At 40.2% G+C, this 18,141-nt stretch overlaps 1 protein-coding gene across 9 annotated transcripts in view; it reads right to left on the bottom strand.

The window, feature by feature from the left end:
- slmapa (sarcolemma associated protein a) overlaps window positions 1-18,141 on the bottom strand; it is a 51,585-nt gene that overhangs the window by 19,449 nt on the left and 13,995 nt on the right. For 3 of the 9 annotated variants that reach the window (XM_079265803.1, XM_079265802.1, XM_079265804.1), the window contains 11 exons: window positions 16,513-16,660; window positions 15,608-15,680; window positions 6,422-6,458; window positions 4,825-4,887; window positions 3,648-3,743; window positions 3,265-3,336; window positions 3,023-3,163; window positions 2,787-2,924; window positions 1,706-1,874; window positions 1,469-1,519; window positions 152-256 (listed from right to left, as the gene is read on the bottom strand). In XM_079265803.1, coding sequence (XP_079121929.1) covers window positions 152-256; window positions 1,469-1,519; window positions 1,706-1,874; window positions 2,787-2,924; window positions 3,023-3,163; window positions 3,265-3,336; window positions 3,648-3,743; window positions 4,825-4,887; window positions 6,422-6,458; window positions 15,608-15,680; window positions 16,513-16,660 — 1,093 coding nt within the window. Of the gene's footprint in view, window positions 1-121; window positions 257-1,468; window positions 1,520-1,705; window positions 1,875-2,786; window positions 2,925-3,022; window positions 3,164-3,264; window positions 3,337-3,647; window positions 3,744-4,824; window positions 4,888-6,421; window positions 6,459-12,893; window positions 13,009-15,607; window positions 15,681-16,512; window positions 16,661-18,141 lie in introns of those variants that run through there. The other 6 variants (XM_079265805.1, XM_079265807.1, XM_079265809.1 and 3 more) reach the window with 6 other exon arrangements.

The raw sequence follows: 18,141 nt of genomic DNA on the forward strand, positions 1-18,141 counted from the left end.
ATATATATATATATATATATATATATATATATATATATATATATATATATATATATATATATATATATATATATATATAACATATTAAGATGTCTACTATTGTGATAATCAAACAGACTACCATCAATATCTTCATCTCCACCAAATGCACCATCATCTGTGTCTGTATCCTCATCATCCTCGTCTTCCTCCTGGCTCTCAGGTGTCTGCCGGCTCAGTTTGTCCTCGTCTGGTCCGTGGGAGACAATGTCGACATCTGTCATGTGACCAGATCAGATATATATAAATATATACACACAAGTTTGTCGGAACTTTTCGAATGACGGCAGGTTCCTTCACAAAGTGGCTAGTGATTAAGAGTGATCAGTGAGCAGCCATCACCTCCAGCATTCATGTTCAGTGTCGGCATTCAACACCCAAGAAGTCAATCAGTGACCAGAAGCTCTTCTTCCCCAGAAGAAGAATAACCAAAGCAGTGGACAGTTTGGTAACCATTGAATCGACCCAGATAACCCAGACACCCCCAACGAGCCCCGCTCCGGTTCCACAGAGAACCACCGGGTCCCCGAGACAACCGGCCTCCTCTGAAACAGCCGCAGGCGGCACGTTTTATTAAAAAGATCACACGTTTGAATCCTCGTTGAGTCGAGGAGGAGGGGCCAACTTTGAATGTTGCATTTACAAAACAGACAAATCCTTCACATATTGGTGAGCGACATTTTGTTATTTCGTTATCCTGGTTGTGATTCACAAATATATCCGAGGGCTCCTCATCAAAAATGTTTCCTTATGCTACATGTTTATTTCAAATATTATTGTTGATTATATTTTTGAACTATTTATAAATATGGGAATCAACCTGGAAAAGCCACTATTGGTGGGCTCTAGCATATATTTGTTTAGAATATTATTTTAATAGTATTATTTACAAAAGTGTGCATGCACGCAAATAAAGCTTGTAATTCTAAATCCAAAGTGAAACAGTTACTTGTGTTTTCAACATTTGAATGTCTGTATTTAGGGAGGACTGATGATGTATTAACAGTAACAGACCTGCTAACACTGTGACTTTGAAGTTTCTGAATGTAAATCTGGAACTAAGTGACAGCTGAGTTTCTCTGAAAGCTTCACGAGCTTGACAGAAGTGTACCGAGGGTTTACGTAGACCGAACACCAGAGAAATATCTCGACTTCAGCGCGAATCAACGTCACACGTCCCCTTAAACCACCAGAGGACCCCCGAGGGCCGGAGTCAAGAGACCGAAACAGAAGAAGAAGAAGAAGAGCCAGACTTCCACTGTGACAGACAACAGAGACAGATGAACGAAAAAGAGCGGCGAGCAAACAGGAAGTGATGTGGACACCATGCAGGACGTTGTCATGCATTATTAGTGCAGGATGAGGACGTGAAGTTAGCGGCAACAGAGAGAGATGAACGGCGGAGCAGACCAGAGACATGAGAACTCACCCAGGCTGTTGTTTTCTTTAATACTTTTCTCTTGCAGCTGTTCTAACCGCACTGTAAACAACAACAACAACAACAACAGCAGAGAGAAGCGTTGACTGACAGGAAGTCCCAGCGGAGCCCCATGATTGGTCAAAGGCCTGTTCTGACCCGCTCACCGTGTTAAAGTTAAAGTGATTGGTTTGCAGGGTGTCAGCTTGTTAAGTGTGCGTGTGTGCGTGTGTGTGTGTGTGTGTGTACCCTGCAGGGCGGCGAGCCTCTCGTTGGTGAAGTCGTTGTCGGCCTGCAGAGCTTCGATGCGAGCCTGGAGAACCTGCTCCTTCTCCTCCATCTCCTCGATCCGCAGCTCCAACTCCCTCTTCTCCGTCGCTCCCCGCTGGGTCAGCTCCTCCTGCCGGTCCTCCGCCTCCTGGAGGAGGGAGAGGAGGGAGGGAGATAGAAGAAAGGGTGGAAGTCAAGAGTCAGAAAGAAGGAGAAATGGCCAGAAATATAAGAATGGGTAGACAGAGAGAGAGAAAAGTAATACAAAATATTAAAAACAATTATAAAAGCAAGGACCACATTGTATATAAAACACACTTTGCTTCTACAAAATTAAATAAATCCACGTTATTAAATCAAATATAAGGTCACATCTTTAATAAATGGTAAATTGATAGTTAAATAAATAAATTGATGGTATAAATTTAAGTTAAACAATGAAACGATGAGTAATAACATTTAGTCATTATTAGTAATGCTGTTTTATTATATTATGCATTATGTTATTAGTTTGTATTTATAATTATAGTTTTATTCATAATTAGTAATATTGTATCATAGCCGTTAAGAGACGATAACAATTATCATATGTCAAGAGTTTATTGTTACACAAATTATAAAATTTCATAAACCATATTAAGTATTTAATGTTTACAAAAATAATTGTAAATGTTTAACAAATTGTAAACATAAACATTATTTAGTCAGATGGACCAAAAACCAATTATTAACCACTGACAAATATCAACTATCTAAATAATTACTTATAATTATTAATTACATCAACCATTTAACAAGGTATCATCATCATCAGTTGTCACTTAATAATAACCATCCAAATAATGTTTATAAAAGATTCACAAACCTTTATTAATCACTAACAAAGTGCTACAAAAATCTGGTCCATCGATGTAAAGTTTATAGATGTTTTATAAACGATTGGTTTACGATCAGCTGGTATCAACAACAAATACTTAATATAGTCTATACAACTGTTAAAATAACTAGTTAGATGTTACAGTAGCATCACACACCTACACTGCAGTGTCTGTGCAGGTACCTTAATTTTGTCGGTGAGCTCTTTGATCTCGTTGACGGCGGCGTTGTACTTGTTGGCGAGCTCCCTCAGCTCCTCCTGGCCTCTCTCAGACATCTCCTTCAGGTGGGTGCACTCGTCCTCCGTGTTGCTGAGCGAGCGCTGCAGGAAACCACAAAACAATCAGCCACTTACCTCAAAAATGACAAATGAACCCTCATAGCGTGGTCATTTAGTAAGAACATGAGTGTGAGTCTTACCTCCACCTCCGACAGCTTCCTGACCACCTCGATCTTCTCCTGCAAGACTCTCCTCAGAGACTCCTTCGCCGTCGTCTCGTAGTTGTGTTTGTCCTCCTGTAGAGCCAGGAGCTCCTTACGGATCCCTTCCTCCGTCTGGGACTGTCAGAGAAGTTGTGGTTTTATAAAAGTGGATGAAAATGTTGATTTCATTTTGATCCATTTATTGCAGGAGTTATTTCTATCATAAGGTACATTATTACCTTAGAGTGAGCCTGTAGCTGACTGCCCATCACCTCCAGTCTGGAGAGCAGACGGTCTTCATCAATCAGAGCCTGGTGAGGACGGACACACACAAGTGGAAGTGTAAGCTTAGGGCATAATTCCCTCACAGAAGTCAGTTTTTTCCATCATCTTGCAGCCCTACTTTACACGATACATTTGTACAGATGTGAGGCATTTTTGTTTGCTTTAAACACACTATCACTGAAAACTTAATTCAAAGTTGTAAAAAACACTTCAGTTTTGAGATAAATTGTATTCACAAGTTGCAACATCAGAAGGAGTAAAAAATGCTGAGTCACAACTCAGAGCATGTGTCGTGACATTAAAGTATGGTTTAAAGTATGATGGTGGTATTTCTTACCTGCCAGCTGCTCTCTGAGGCCTCCTGAGTGTTGGCTAACAGACGCTGCAGAGTGGCTAGCTTCTGCTCCAACATCTGCTCTCTGTGTAAGGCCTCCTGGTGGAGAGAGAGAGAGAGAGAGAGAGAGAGAGAGAGTGAGAGGGCGAGAGAGCGAGAGAGCGAGAGGGCGAGAGAGCGAGAGAGCGAGAGAGCGAGAGAGCGGATAATCAATGACTCACATAAGAACAATGGTTATTTACCTTAAATATAAAGAGATAAATAAATAGGTGCGTAAAAAAAGCACATGGAGACAGAATGTCTGGGTAAAGTGACAGTAGTGTGATTAGCAGCAAGTCTATGATTAAATTGTGATAATTGTTTGTCTGTATTAATGAAGAGAATGTAATATAAATAAATATGTTCTTCTGGAAACATTCAACAAAAAAAAGCTTTCATTTTCAATTCACTTAATAACCATTACCTTAACTGTGTGCGTTAGTTAACTTCTACCTGCTAATCTCTTCATACCGCTGTCAGCTGGTTACTTTAACTGGCGGATATTTAAATGGTCTGACAAATCAAGACCGTGAAACTGAATTTACGTTTTCTATGTCATCCTAACTTCTTTAGTTCGGACAGTTCTGTAATGCTAAATACTCCTTCCTAAGATAAGATCGTTAGGAAACATGTTTCTGTAATAAATAAAATCATAAATGGCATCTTAAACTGAGATAAGACAGATTCCAGACTGAGGACGTTTCTGTAACGAGGCCCCGTGTCTTTGTGAGAATATCAGCTGTGTGGGGTTCGTGTCCTTCACTAATCAAAGAGGAGGTTACATAAGTACTCAGGAAAGAGTTCCAGGCACTTCCTTCAGGAATAATTAACAACTACTCAAGCTTTAGATCTTTTCTGTGCTTCACTGATCATCTTTGGGTATTTAGTGTGATCTGCTCTCCTGTAATGTACCCGACTTGGTGATGGGTTTTATATGTTTAATGATAGAATTATGGATGGCTGAAAAACAGATGATGCTTCATGTTATATCATGAGGTCAGTTGTCATCAATGAAGCAGAGTTCCTGCCCTCCTCTTTCTAGCCTATCCGACAGTAAAACCATTATTACATGAACCGACTCGTGTGCCTCGTTATCGTCAGTGTGGTTCCACAGAACGACCAGTAGGTGTCAGTGTGTTACCTGTAGATACTGGGAGAGCTGGAACAGTTCCTGAGAATACATACTGGGAGTGTTGGCAGCAACCTAGAAAATAAACACACACAGATCACAGTGACATATTGACAGTTGTCTGGAGTTCATTCAGAGTTTGCATACCTCACAATACTGTGGGGATGAGCCCTGAATCTCCAGGGTCACATATAAAGTAAAACCAGTGATCAAACTGGTGGACCAGTGAGCCAATCTGAACGTTTAAGTGTATTTTCAAAAATGTTCAACTATTCCTCGCTTGATTTAAATGTTTAACAAAAGGCTTGATGGCAGTGAAAGCAGGTGCAACATGACCCACTGACACATGTAGTCTTGTCCAAAAACCACACATACTCTGTATTTTACACCTCAAGTCTGCACGTGTGTGTGTGTGCGTGCGCGCGTGTGAGAGAGTTTCTGAGACCCAGGAGGCGAAAGGATCCTGCTTTAAGACACTTAATTATGTTAGAAACGTGGTTCAAATCTAGTCACAGCTCCTCCCTGACACACACACACACACCACACCATCAGCCTACATTCCTCAGACAGGTTACACTGAGGCCCTGTTGTTCCCACTGTTGCAGGGAAACACAGAACAGGGCGAGGCAGCTAACAGAAAGCTAACACGGCCCAGACAGTGTGTGAAAGTAAAGTCTGGACTTCAACAGTTAGCCTGACGCTGTAGCACAGTATAGCTTGGTGCTGTGTGCCATGTATTGATTTGACTCAATATGGTTTAATGTGTTTAGTGTGGTATGATGAAGTCATCTTTATACACAGAAAGCAGACACTTGAGAGCTGATTGGCTCAACTCACTGTACAATAACACGTGTCAAATTTGAATTTTTGAGGCAGATACTAATGTCGATGTTTGGGAGTTTAAAGAATCCGATAAAAATATATCTTAAGATGTTTAAAAAATATTGTTTCCTTTTTTTACTAATTGCACACATGTTTCCATAGTGTTCAGCTAATTAGCCATCTAGCCTGCAAACTGACATTAAAGGGTCTGTTTTCCTTGATGACTATTTCTCTGGTCGTTCAACACGATACGGTGCTCGACAACACGTGTGTTCATGTTGGTGAGTGAGACAAGAAGACTTCAGCAGGAACACGACAGAGTGTGTGACTCTTGTGTTATGTATCAGGCTGCTGTCTGCTCCGAGATTTAAATGGCTTTATAGCAATGAAGGTTTCCATCTCCATAGACAGATATTGGCTCATTATTCCATCAAATTAATGCAGAAATAGTGAGCGCCATCATGACACCTCAAAATAATAATTACAAAAATAAAGAGCAGATGTGTATAATGTAACAGACTCCAAAAAAAGCTATTTGATTGAAATTTAAATAGTCTTAAAGACACAAAGCACTCAAAAAAAACAGAAGAAAAAAATAAAACTTTGCTCCCTCAACTAGATGAATGACTTCTGTAGGGAGACGGCTAAAACTGGCAGCAATCCCTGCATTCCTCTATCAGCTGACTACTCCACTCTGTGTGTGTGTGTGTGTGTGTGTGTGTGTACAAATAATACTTGTGTGTGCAAACTACCCAACACACACACACGGGACGACGTCTGCTCTCACCTTGTCTACAGGTAGAGGTAACGGAGCCTGGATGACACTGGAGGAGAAGGAGAGAAGAGAGGAGGAAACATGGTCGTCACCATAGAAACAGCAAGGCGGAAGGACACATGGAGTAACCACGGCGACAGAAGAGTCTCTTGAAGGTCTTGTGACACTTGTCGCTCCTCGTTAATTAAAAACCTCATCGCAGCCCATTGAAGTGTTTACTTCATGCTACTGAAGGTTTCTTTGGTTTAAAATCATTTGTTTTTGGATCCTTTGTGTATCGTTGCAGCACTTTATTCATCCCCGATTAAAACTCGGGAGGAGTGGCTCGTCACTTTGTCTTTAGAATCAGAACAGCTGGTCCACCTTTAAAAAGGTCAGTCCACCTTAAGTGAGCCAAAACCAAAGTTGTCAGAGAAAGCGAGACGTCAGTATTTATGACGGTATTGAAAAATCATACTTGCATTCTCTCTAGTGTCCACCAGGGGGCGACTCCTCTGGTTGTATAGAAGTCTATGAGAAAATGACTCTACTTCTCTCTTGATTTATTACCTCAGTAAACATTGTAAACATGAGTTTATGGTCTCAAGTCTTCTTCAATACAGCATGATGTTCATTTAGTACATTATGGTCCATTTAGAGTCAAACAGACCATAAAGCAGGGGATGCTTTAGGGCGGGGCTACCATGTGATTGACAGGTCTAAATGGTAAATGGACTGTACATGTATAGTCTATCCGACCACTCAAAGCACTTTCACACTACTTGTCATCATTCACACACTGATGGCTGGGGCTACATGACACCTACCTATCACATTCATACACCGTAGGCACAGCTACAGGAGCAATTTTTAAGTGTCTTGCTCGAGGACACATCGACATGCGACTAGCGTAGCCGGGGATCGAACAGTCAATCCTCTGATTGAAGGACGACCCTGCTCTCCATTTAGCCAGTCGCCCTGAAGGAGGTCGCTAATCGAGCCATATACAGCGTCTCTACCTCGCCGTCACTTACATTCACTGGTTGCAAAAAACAAAGTTAGCAACGACCTAAATGCCAAACTGGAGGACTCAAAACATCAGTCCACAAACCAACGGGTGACGTAACGACGACTACGTCCACTTCTTAGATACAGTCTGTGGTAATAACGGCCAAACCTACCAACAATATATTGTGAATTTAAAAAAACAAAGAACTGTAAAGACCAAGCCGCCATAAGCATAAACGCTGCTTTTTGTGCAATTTAAACCGGGGTCTGGCATGAATCTTTGAATGTAATTTGTTAAAAATCAAATGTGTTTTTAGAGAAATTGTACTGTATCACAAAACCTAACATCTCTGAAGTGTATCGATGTTTTCTTACCCTCCTACTGTGTACGACTCATAAAGAGAGGCTGCAGTGAATGCACAGAATCACAGAGTGAACACTGCAGTGGATGTTAGCTGTGTTAAAGCGGCGCATTGAGGCTGTAGTGAGGAAGAGTCTGAACATCAAACAGTCAGTGGAGCATTAAGCGAGGAAAGTAAAGTACTTTAAAGTGCAATTAAAGAGAGATGTTACAGGTCACTCACACAGAGCAGCAGGAGGCGCTTTCACTGGAGTCAGCTTTACCAATAACAGCTGACACAACGTTTGACATCAAACGTCTATTTTTACATCACATATCTGAAAAATTCATCACAATATAGAAAAGGTTCTTCGTCACAGACACTGTTTGAAATGACACAGCACAGTTTACACATTCCTGTTTAGTTATGTGCATTAATGTGTTCACATGTTATTTATCAAGATATGAACGTAGTTTTTAACAAATAAGGGCATAAAACCAACGCTGAGTCACATTAAGAGGAAACTAATCCAGCATCAGTTTATGCCCCGCATGAACATGACCTCCTCGGCCGTTTAGTGGAGATATTTATTCAAGGTGTTGTATCTACACGCAACACACGGTCACACAGGTTTGTTCTAGAGGGGGAGAAGATAATCCACAAATTCAGGAATGAAGGTAAACTCGACTCTGGGCAGAAATATATCAGCCGACTCTGTTAATGTGTAACAGCCAACCAGCAGGAGAGGTGGAGAGGGAACAACTTTAAAGACATAACAGCCTCTCTCGTTAACTCATAATACAAGTTTAGTACGATAAAATGATTATTCTACGGCAGGAAAGACGCAACATGAGACAGTCACATTCAAATACTTCAAACATCGGTGTGCTGATGAACCAGTCATGTTTATTTCACATTGTTCACCATTTAAAGACACTTGTTGATCCTTTGCCAGTCTATCAAGTTAACCAGAGCACACAGACAGCTGAGTGGACCACTTCTACCTTTAAAGGTAGGACCTCCTCAGTGTGAAGCAGCAGAGCAAACCAATCTACCACCCGTCTGTTCAGACTGTGGTGATCATTTCATCTGGATTAGGATCCAGGTGCCCCAGCTGTTTCTATCTCAGCCTTATCTATTTATTACAAGTTGACTAAAGTGGAGATTTACCCGCATAAAGTCAGCTAATGATGATGGTTTGGTGCACACGTGTAGATATTAGCTGTTACTAAGCTAACCCAGTTTAGCTAGGACGTAAGGCTGTCCCACCACCCAGGTGGGACAGTACATCCATAGGTAATTCTTTAGTCACTATATTGTTGAAAGTTGTTGATGATTTACACAAAAGTCTTTACTCACTAAGACATTCCTTACGTTTTAAATAAGCAACCAGATTAATCAAATCAGCGGTTTGAGATTAGCTGGTAGTTTCTACATATTTAGAAAACTTTACACACAGTCACGGATTAACAAATAGCTGGTGCAACTTAATCCTGGTTGTTATAATCTCATATTAGGAGGCGCAAATCAAAGAAGCAAACTAACTCAAAGGAGATCAAAGCCATTCGACTACAGAAGGTAAAGTGAAGTAATAAAACCCTGGCAGTTTATATGAATCTAAAGAGGAAGACGTAGATGAAGAATAAAAGTACTTTTATTAGTGACTGCTGCTTTGAGCTCACGGCCAGATCTTAGCTAAGTGAATTGGATAAAAGTCACCTCAAAGAATAAGCCAACCATCTGAAAAAGGAGGTTTTTTTCTACATTTGGCATCAACCGCACAGGTTCTCTACAGATATCAAGGTTCTCCTTCAGCGTGACAAATAACTTCCACAGAGCGACATCGTCCATCACAGGACAGATTTCACTGTGCTGAGTTCAGTGTTTTCAGAGCTGCGTCACATCGAGCTCTGCTGCACGTCCATTAGCAGACACTCAGGCAGAATTTAAAGTATGCAGCAGGAGATCATCCTCCTAAACATGTCGTCTGAAGAACGTCAGTCTCATCAAATATGATACCCTTATTATCTCTTATTTAGTCTTCTTTAACACATCTCTGTGAGCTGCTACATCATAATTTCATGAAGTATATTTTGCAAATGAATGAATAAAAACTACACAGAAACACTGGCCGTCATTTTGAATAAAACAAGTACACACATGGTAAGACATCAGCTATTTCTAGAGTGCACTTATTGCCATTTCAATTAGATTTTTAGTAACATTTTAGTGTTTTTTCCAGGGCCATTTTAAATCAATTAATTTACAATGCACACCAGCTATTAAGCTCTTATTATGTAGCACTCTTTAGTCTAACGTCTGCCACACTGTGGGACTTTGTTAAGACCACGCTCATCTTTACTGCATCAATCCTACTGAATCGCAGCAATCGCTCTGCATAATGTTGACTTGCTTATCACGACTGCCTGCAGCAGTTCCGTCACTCAAAAACTCAAAACAGCACCGACACAGCAGGAGGCTCCATATCCAATTGTATTACTTTGGTGGTGATGTCACCTTTTATCCAACGCTATCATCAGGTCAACATTTTAATTTCTGCCAACCTTTTTGATATAAAGTGCCATTTTCTAAATGTCCTTGTTGATCAGGTTGCCATATCAACATTATGGTTAACAATAAGTTTAATTATGACACCACATCAAAATGTTAATCTCCAATGGAGCCGTCATTTATATCATCCATAGAGGCAACGTTACATATTGTAAAATACATTATTTTCCACAAAATCAGGACATTGTAATTATATACGAGAGCGCTAAACAATAAGGCTGCCATCCTGATAAAAACATCCACATCCGAGTTGAAACCATTAAGCCGACCAACCTTGCACGAATTTGGTTCATTAGCAATAAATGCGACAAATTCTGCTAAACAAAAAGCCAACGGGTGCCAGCCAATGAGAATCAAAGCAGGGTGGGTCATCGTGGAATGCAGGTGGGAAAAAAAAAATCAATCAAACTCCACTAAAAATAACAGAAGCCAGCAAAAGAAAAACAACCTGCACACGAAGTGAACTCGTGCTTGGCTGAGCTCACAGAGCTGTTTGATGGACAAGAGGTCTGTCACTATTAATACAGCCTACGGTTACATTATCCACTCATCACACTATATATGGACGTGACCACCATCGTTTTTACGTTATCAACATATTGCGCAAGACCTGAATCGTTTGGCTGACCTCGATGATTTGTTTGTTTAAATAAGATCATCAACGTTTTAGTCAACATGTCAGAATAAACAGTTATTAACAGACAATATTAAGACTGGCGCATTGTGCAGACCTTGCACATTTTTGTTAACGGAGGCCCGAAAGTCCATTTTATTTATGGCTTTGGTCGTGCAGTTTTATGTTATAAATGTTTTATTTAGTTAGTTTTTTTCACATTCCAATTCCAGTGTTTGAATATTCTTAAGAATTCAAAGGTCACTGGTTCTTAAAGAGGTACTGAAGGGTGAAGCTCAAACTCCTGAAAACTGAACTTAAGCTCCACAGCATGCGTTTTCCAGCAGACTCAAACAAATCACTCGTCTTTCTGGCCTCATCAAACAACGACGGCAAAGACCGTACCTGCTCCAAAATAACATCTTTTAAAAGATGGAGGAAAAAACCAACAGGATACCGTGATCTAAACTCGCAGCTCTTCAACTGAGTCTCACAAGAACATCAAGTCTCACACACACACACACACACACACACACACACACACACACACACACACACACACACACACACACACACACACACACACACACACACACACACACACACACACACACACACACACACACACACACACACACACACACACACACACACACACACACACACACACACGATCTAGCCGAGTGTGTTTAGCATGCAGTCCAGCGGAGACACTGATGATGGAAAACATTGGCAGTAGTTTCCATCTTGCCCGGCTCGAATATGTCGACCACTTGCAATCCCGACTCAGACCGGCCTTGGACAGCCTCAGTCACTCTTCTTCACTTATTCTTTAAAGTAATAGTTCCTGAAATAATATCTGAAATTGCAGCCTCTTTAAGAACTTTGTTGTATGAATTCAAAAAAGTAATACTCGTGCTGAAAACTTTGGTGGATCAAGTCAATCAACAGAAGAGAAAACCGATTAATAACTAATAAACAATTCATAAATGAAAAAAGCAAAACATTTGCCATTTTCAGCTTCTCAAATCGTGAGCATATTGTGCTTTTATCTGTTTTATATTATTATAAATGAATGAACTGATGAATTAGAGTAAAGAAGTGCCCATAACTAACTCTGGAAAACATTACTTACATTATCAAAAGGTACATCATTGCTTTTGGAACACATGTGGGGTCTTATTATACAACATATGGAGAATTAAGATTTAAGTAAAGAGACAAATGTGGCGGGTGGGTTGTAAACAGAAGTCTTCCTCTGCAGTGGCCTGAACTGTGATTGTTCAGTTTCCTGTGAATTATTAATAGTCAGCTCTGAATATTGCCCCACACTTATGCAACAATACATCTGTGAGTGATTATTGTAACCAAGTTTTACTCCGGTGATGAAATCAACAAGTCAAGTAGAAAAACTGATTCTCCAGTTCATGGAAAGAGTTGCTGTGACAGACTTAATTAATCTGTGAGACAGGTTTGTCATATTTATTGTGGATAAATGAATTGTCATATTTAACAGTTAATAACAAAATAATCTTGAGAATAAATCAATAAGTTACTCGTTCGGTGCAGCCCTACTGAACTTTGGATGTGGGTGATTGCTAAACAGATGATATAACGGTATTTAAAATAAAACTATGCCTCGTCCTGGAAGACACTTGGACCAACCCCAGTACAGACACAAGCCTGTTTCTGAAACAATAACTACTGTATAAGCATCTTAAAAAAAAGTAGTAAAAGATGCGTTTGGTCTCATGTTTTCATCTGCTGACAGCACACATAAACCCAACAGTCATCTGAACACAAGACAACAAGCTCTGTGTCGTTTGTTCTCCAGCTTCATGTTATGACAGCATGCCCATCCCCTTGTTGCTTTAAAAACAGACACAAGCAACAGTTCAAGCCTCACTTTACGTAAAACATAATCCGAGCCCAAATAAATCCTGGTTCAGATTGTGGACAACAGAGACGTTACCTGTCCAATCTTCTTCTCCGTGTGTCAGGTGATGATTGGTCACAGGACAAAGGTCACTGATCTCAGCCCGACTGTGAGAAAATAGATCCTTCCTCCTCACTTCATTTTCTCTCCTAGTTTCAGACCGAGCAGCTGATTCCTCTCTACTTTTCCACAGCGTGAGTGAGGTCATCCCATAATAACACAAACTTTTTCTTTCTACTCTTTGCTCCTCCTCGGAGCAAAAGCAGCAGATTTTCTTTCTTTAACTTGTGCAACTTGCTGTAGCTCCACCCACCCTGGCACTCACTGTGGCGAAATAAAACCCACCGCTCTCTGCTCCAGCTACTCACTGTCTTTATGGTCTGTGGGAGGCTGAAAGGTGTGCTGGATAACGAACCTGGCATCGCATGAGGGGGCGGAGTTATCAATCTACAACTTGGCATTCAAAAGCTCTGAATCAGCAGGGAGATTAAAACAGTTCTGAGAGTTCTCAGAGAGAGCGAGATTTAAAGAAATATGCAGGTGATAACAGGCCGATAAGGGAAACAAAAGAGAGCTATTGTCATGAACAACACAGTGACTGGAGCTAAAACAATGGTGGTTAAACCAAACAGGTTTTACTTCAACATCTCAGAGTCATTGTTTAGCATTGTAGTTCACCAGATAGAAGAAGAAGTTCAATGTTTCCTGGACAGACTGGAAGAGCGAGACGTATCACACATAAAGCAGAGTGGGAGTTTTAACTTGCTCTGACTCTTCTGGCCATGCCCCCATCTGTGATGTCACAGCAGGCGTTTCACATTAGATGGAAAACACAATATTTTGGGTTTGATTATTATATTTTGTATAATAATCCATTATTTTAATAGTTCAGTATTGTATGCAAGATAACAGGTATGTTTATACATGGCACTAGGCCCAGTTTAATATAAAACACAATTTTATACAATATATATAGTCGGGGGTTCCTGCTCTATCAGTTTGGGGGTCCTTGGCCTGAAAAACACTGAAGACCCCTGGTCTAAATCACGTAAGTGACAAATGTGCAAAAAAAATAAAAATCAGGAAGGGGCAAATACTTTTCACAGCACTGTATGTTTATATTCTGTTGTTTTATTCTTCGGTTGTAATCTGTAAAATAATTTCCTTCATGATTAATAAAGTCTTATCTTATTTAGCCGACATTAGAGCTCAGAAGGTAAATTAATCAAACTTTTCTTTTGAGTTTTCATAATCACACCTACAGCAACGAAAGATAACATTGAATCCAGTCACAGATTTGGTCTAATTTATACACACAGAGGGCGACTATGTAATATTAAACATAAGACCGCATGAAGCTGTATTTGGCAGGCTTCCAGGGGCTAATGCTAACATGTGGGGAGCAGAGCAGCTATTAATAAATCTGTCTGATTTAGCTTCACACCTCTCTCTCCAGCTGCCCTCCACACAGAGATACAGAGCTGCAGAGAATGTTGTAATATCCTCCATATTGTTTTTATCTAAGTTATGATTGAGTTCAATAATATTTAGATTCTATGAAGATTGTATTAACTGTAATTCAGCCCAGTGACATCACAGAGTGGGAATGAAACATTCAGCCAAGTTCATCAGACTCACTTAATGTTTTACTAAAAGACGATTATATGACATGATAAATGTGAACATTTAAAAAAAAAAGCCAAGTCAGCTGAAATCTTGCAGGACTCTACTCTACTGCACCAAACAGCAGACAGACACAGTTAAGACACCCGCTGGTGAAAGAAGTGGAGCATTTAGCAGCTAAAGAGACCAAAAACAGAGCTGAAATAAGACGGTTTCTGAAACATCTAAGCGGTCTTGATTTGCAGACAGCGGGGGGGAGCAGACACACTGCTCTTTATTTTCAGTCTGTTTTCATGCAGGTCAGGATGCTCGTCTGTGATTTCCAGATTAGAAGCTGGAGCAAGGCAGCAGATGGCACTGCCCACCAACCGGCATCACACACACACATATACCGTAGATCTACAAGAGCCAGTCCCAAACACACTCACACACATATAGATCTACAAGAGCCAGTCCCAAACACACTCACACACATATAGATCTACAAGAGCCAGTCCCAAACACACTCACACACATATAGATCTACAAGAGCCAGTCCCAAACACACTCACACATATAGATCTACAAGAGCCAGTCCCAAACACACTCACACACATATAGATCTACAAGAGCCAGTCCCAAACACACTCACACATATAGATCTACAAGAGCCAGTCCCAAACACACTCACAGGTGGGACTCCCAGTACAGTAGGAAGCTCCATGCTGGGTGAGCTGCTGGTCTGCTACGGCCCATTGAACTGCACACACACACACAGTAGCGCGTGTACACAATATCCTTCATTCTCCAACACTCAGCATGAATTCATGTAAACATCAAATGACCGTTTGACCAACACCGACAACAGGTTTTAAATGGTGGATCACAAAGATAAATAAATACACACGAAGCTCGTTAACAAAATGGCAGTCAACAACAACTAGACTGACACTAATCACATCACTATGCAAGCAGAAGAGTGTGTGTGTGTAGTAACCAGACATCTATTAAAACCATCAGTCTCTGGTTCATTGTGACCGAGCAGAAACAAATCTTTCAGTCCAACAATGGAGTTATTTTTTTTTTACAATATGTTCAAACCACCAAACGGCTTCATGCATCAAGTGTTAACCAATGAGAATGCTTACTCGCTTCGTCGCCGCGCCTCCATCCCATCAGGTAGGAAGAGTTTGATTGTTGACACGATGCAGCCATGAGTGACTGCAAACACAGACACACGACCATGTTAACGTTCAACACCTCAGTACTGGTTACCAGAGTCAACATCATCATCAGTTAAGGCGACAAATCTGCTTAAAGTTGATCAAAATATGTTCAACTGTAATTCTCAAATCGCACAAGGCGTAATGTCTGTTAAAGGCAAAATGTGAGTCAAAATAACATTTTAGTTTAATATTTAATATCGACATCTGGCCTTCACCTTCACATCATAGTCTACAGATTTAAGGAAACATTTGTTTGGTACAGATCATTGAAAAAGTTTAACCGAAAGCTTTTAAATATGGTTTTCAATAGAAATGTGTGGATAACAATGCTTCAAGAGCCTGGAAATTCATTTTCATACTGTAAATGAATGGAAACCAATGGCTGCCCAGAACATAAGGGAAAAAATGAATCACAAAATACATATTTATAAACTATACATGATGAATTTAAAGCATTCATGATTTGTACCTGAACATCTAAAATCTGCCAACACACAGGGCTTCAATTGTTCACTACGCTCATCCTGAGAACACGATCTCCAACTTAAATACATTTGGTGCTAATTGTATCTCGTGTAACTCAACGGACGTTCACAGATTAACATAGAATAGTCGTCCCATATGGATGCAGGTTGAATGCTCTTTGAATGAATTATTAGTAGAGCTGAAGAGCTGACCCAAATATCTGCTCTGCACTTTACTGGTAGAGGGGAAAAAAAACCATGCCTGCATCTCTCTCAACATACAACAGAAAGTGTCCACGTTTAAAATGACTAGAACTTGAATATATTACCGCGTAGATATATATATTTCTTATGTGCGTGTACCTTTGCGTGTGTTCTCAGTGACGTCGACGCCGAACTGGATGATGTCGCCCGAGAGGACCTCGCAGGGCGGACTCTCCTCCGAGCCGCGACTCAACCTCTGGCTGTTGATGAACGTGCCGTTGCTGCTCTTAGTGTCCTGCAGGTAGAACTGACACACACACATGGCAGGTAAGAAACCTTAAGAAATCAGTCATAATAATAATACATTTACAGCACTGTCACAAAAACAACAGACATGGACAGACTGTTGTATTTAAGTAGTCAAGTTTAAAACTATAAAAACACTGAATGAAGGGAGTGAAATAATAGAATAGACGACAACATTGAGCTGCAGCTCATAATGACATTTCACAAACAGTAATATCCAAACTATACATCAAACTAGTGCTCATTTCAGCCAACCAATGCTGAGAATGTCACAATCAGGAGGGAGACGATACACAATAATAATATTAATACCGTCCTTCGTAGCTTAAAAGCCAACGTTAACAGAGGTTGGGTTGACGAGCATGGTGCATTCAAGCTCGACTCAGAAAAATAAGTATTAGGATGTGCTCAAATAGATTTTGGTGAGAAACTTGAATAAATACAGTTGTTTGAAGGAGATGTTTTCACAGCAATATAAATAGATATTAGAGATGAATTATGACCTGTTGAACTTCCTCAAATAAGCCACTTATTATAAATCATTTAAACTACTAATGCCAAGATTTCTTTTAATCACAGCAAGCGTTTTATGCAAATAACGACAAAAACTAAGTAAAAGTAAAACGCAGAATGTTTGACGGTTAAATTGATTTCGGGATGGTTGAAATGATGCCATGCAGTGCTCTGCCCCTTCAAAAGTATTTATGTTGACATTCAAGGAAAAGCAAATATACTGTGACACATACTATATTCATTTTAGGCCATACCGCCCAGCCCTCGCTCTAATATTAACCAGTCTTGAGTTATATACTCACATCAGTAGATTAAGATCCTCACAATGACGATGCTGATGTTTAGCAGGTTATAATATTTACCATGTTCACCATCTTAGTTTAGCGTGTTAGCATGCAAACATTTGCAAATTAGTACTAAACACAAAGTACAGCCGGGGGTGATGAGAACATCCTTAGTCTTGCAGGTATTTGGTCGTAAATTGGAATTGGAAATTTTGGCGGAGTCTGGAGCAAATTTCATGAAAGCCCATCTCATAGTTGTTGAGACATTTTAGTCTGCAACGACAAGCATTGCCACCCTGGGATCCACATCATAGAGGGAGCTACAAACACACTGACATTATATTGGTATTGATTAAGTCGGACACCACAGGGTTTTCTATCACCAACACATACTCCAATGCATCTATTACCTTTTCCTGGTTTGCCTCATTATTACACAAAACATATGTTTTTTCTACCCCTGAACACTTCGGTTTGTTCCACAGACTTTACGCTGAGAAGACACTAACTAAGCTTTTTCTGTGTGGAAGTTTTTGACGTAACAAATATTTATGGTCAAAAACAAAAATGAGTAATAACTGACGTTGTCTGCCTATAAAAAAGTACCCCGTCAACATCAACTCATCACTACTCTCCTCCCGTCAGCACATGGAGGTGTGACTAGTTCATAATTTAATCCTCAGGC

The sequence above is a fragment of the Melanostigma gelatinosum genome, assembly GCF_949748355.1.
Source record: "Melanostigma gelatinosum genome assembly, chromosome: 3".
Lineage (NCBI taxonomy): Eukaryota > Metazoa > Chordata > Actinopteri > Perciformes > Zoarcidae > Melanostigma > Melanostigma gelatinosum.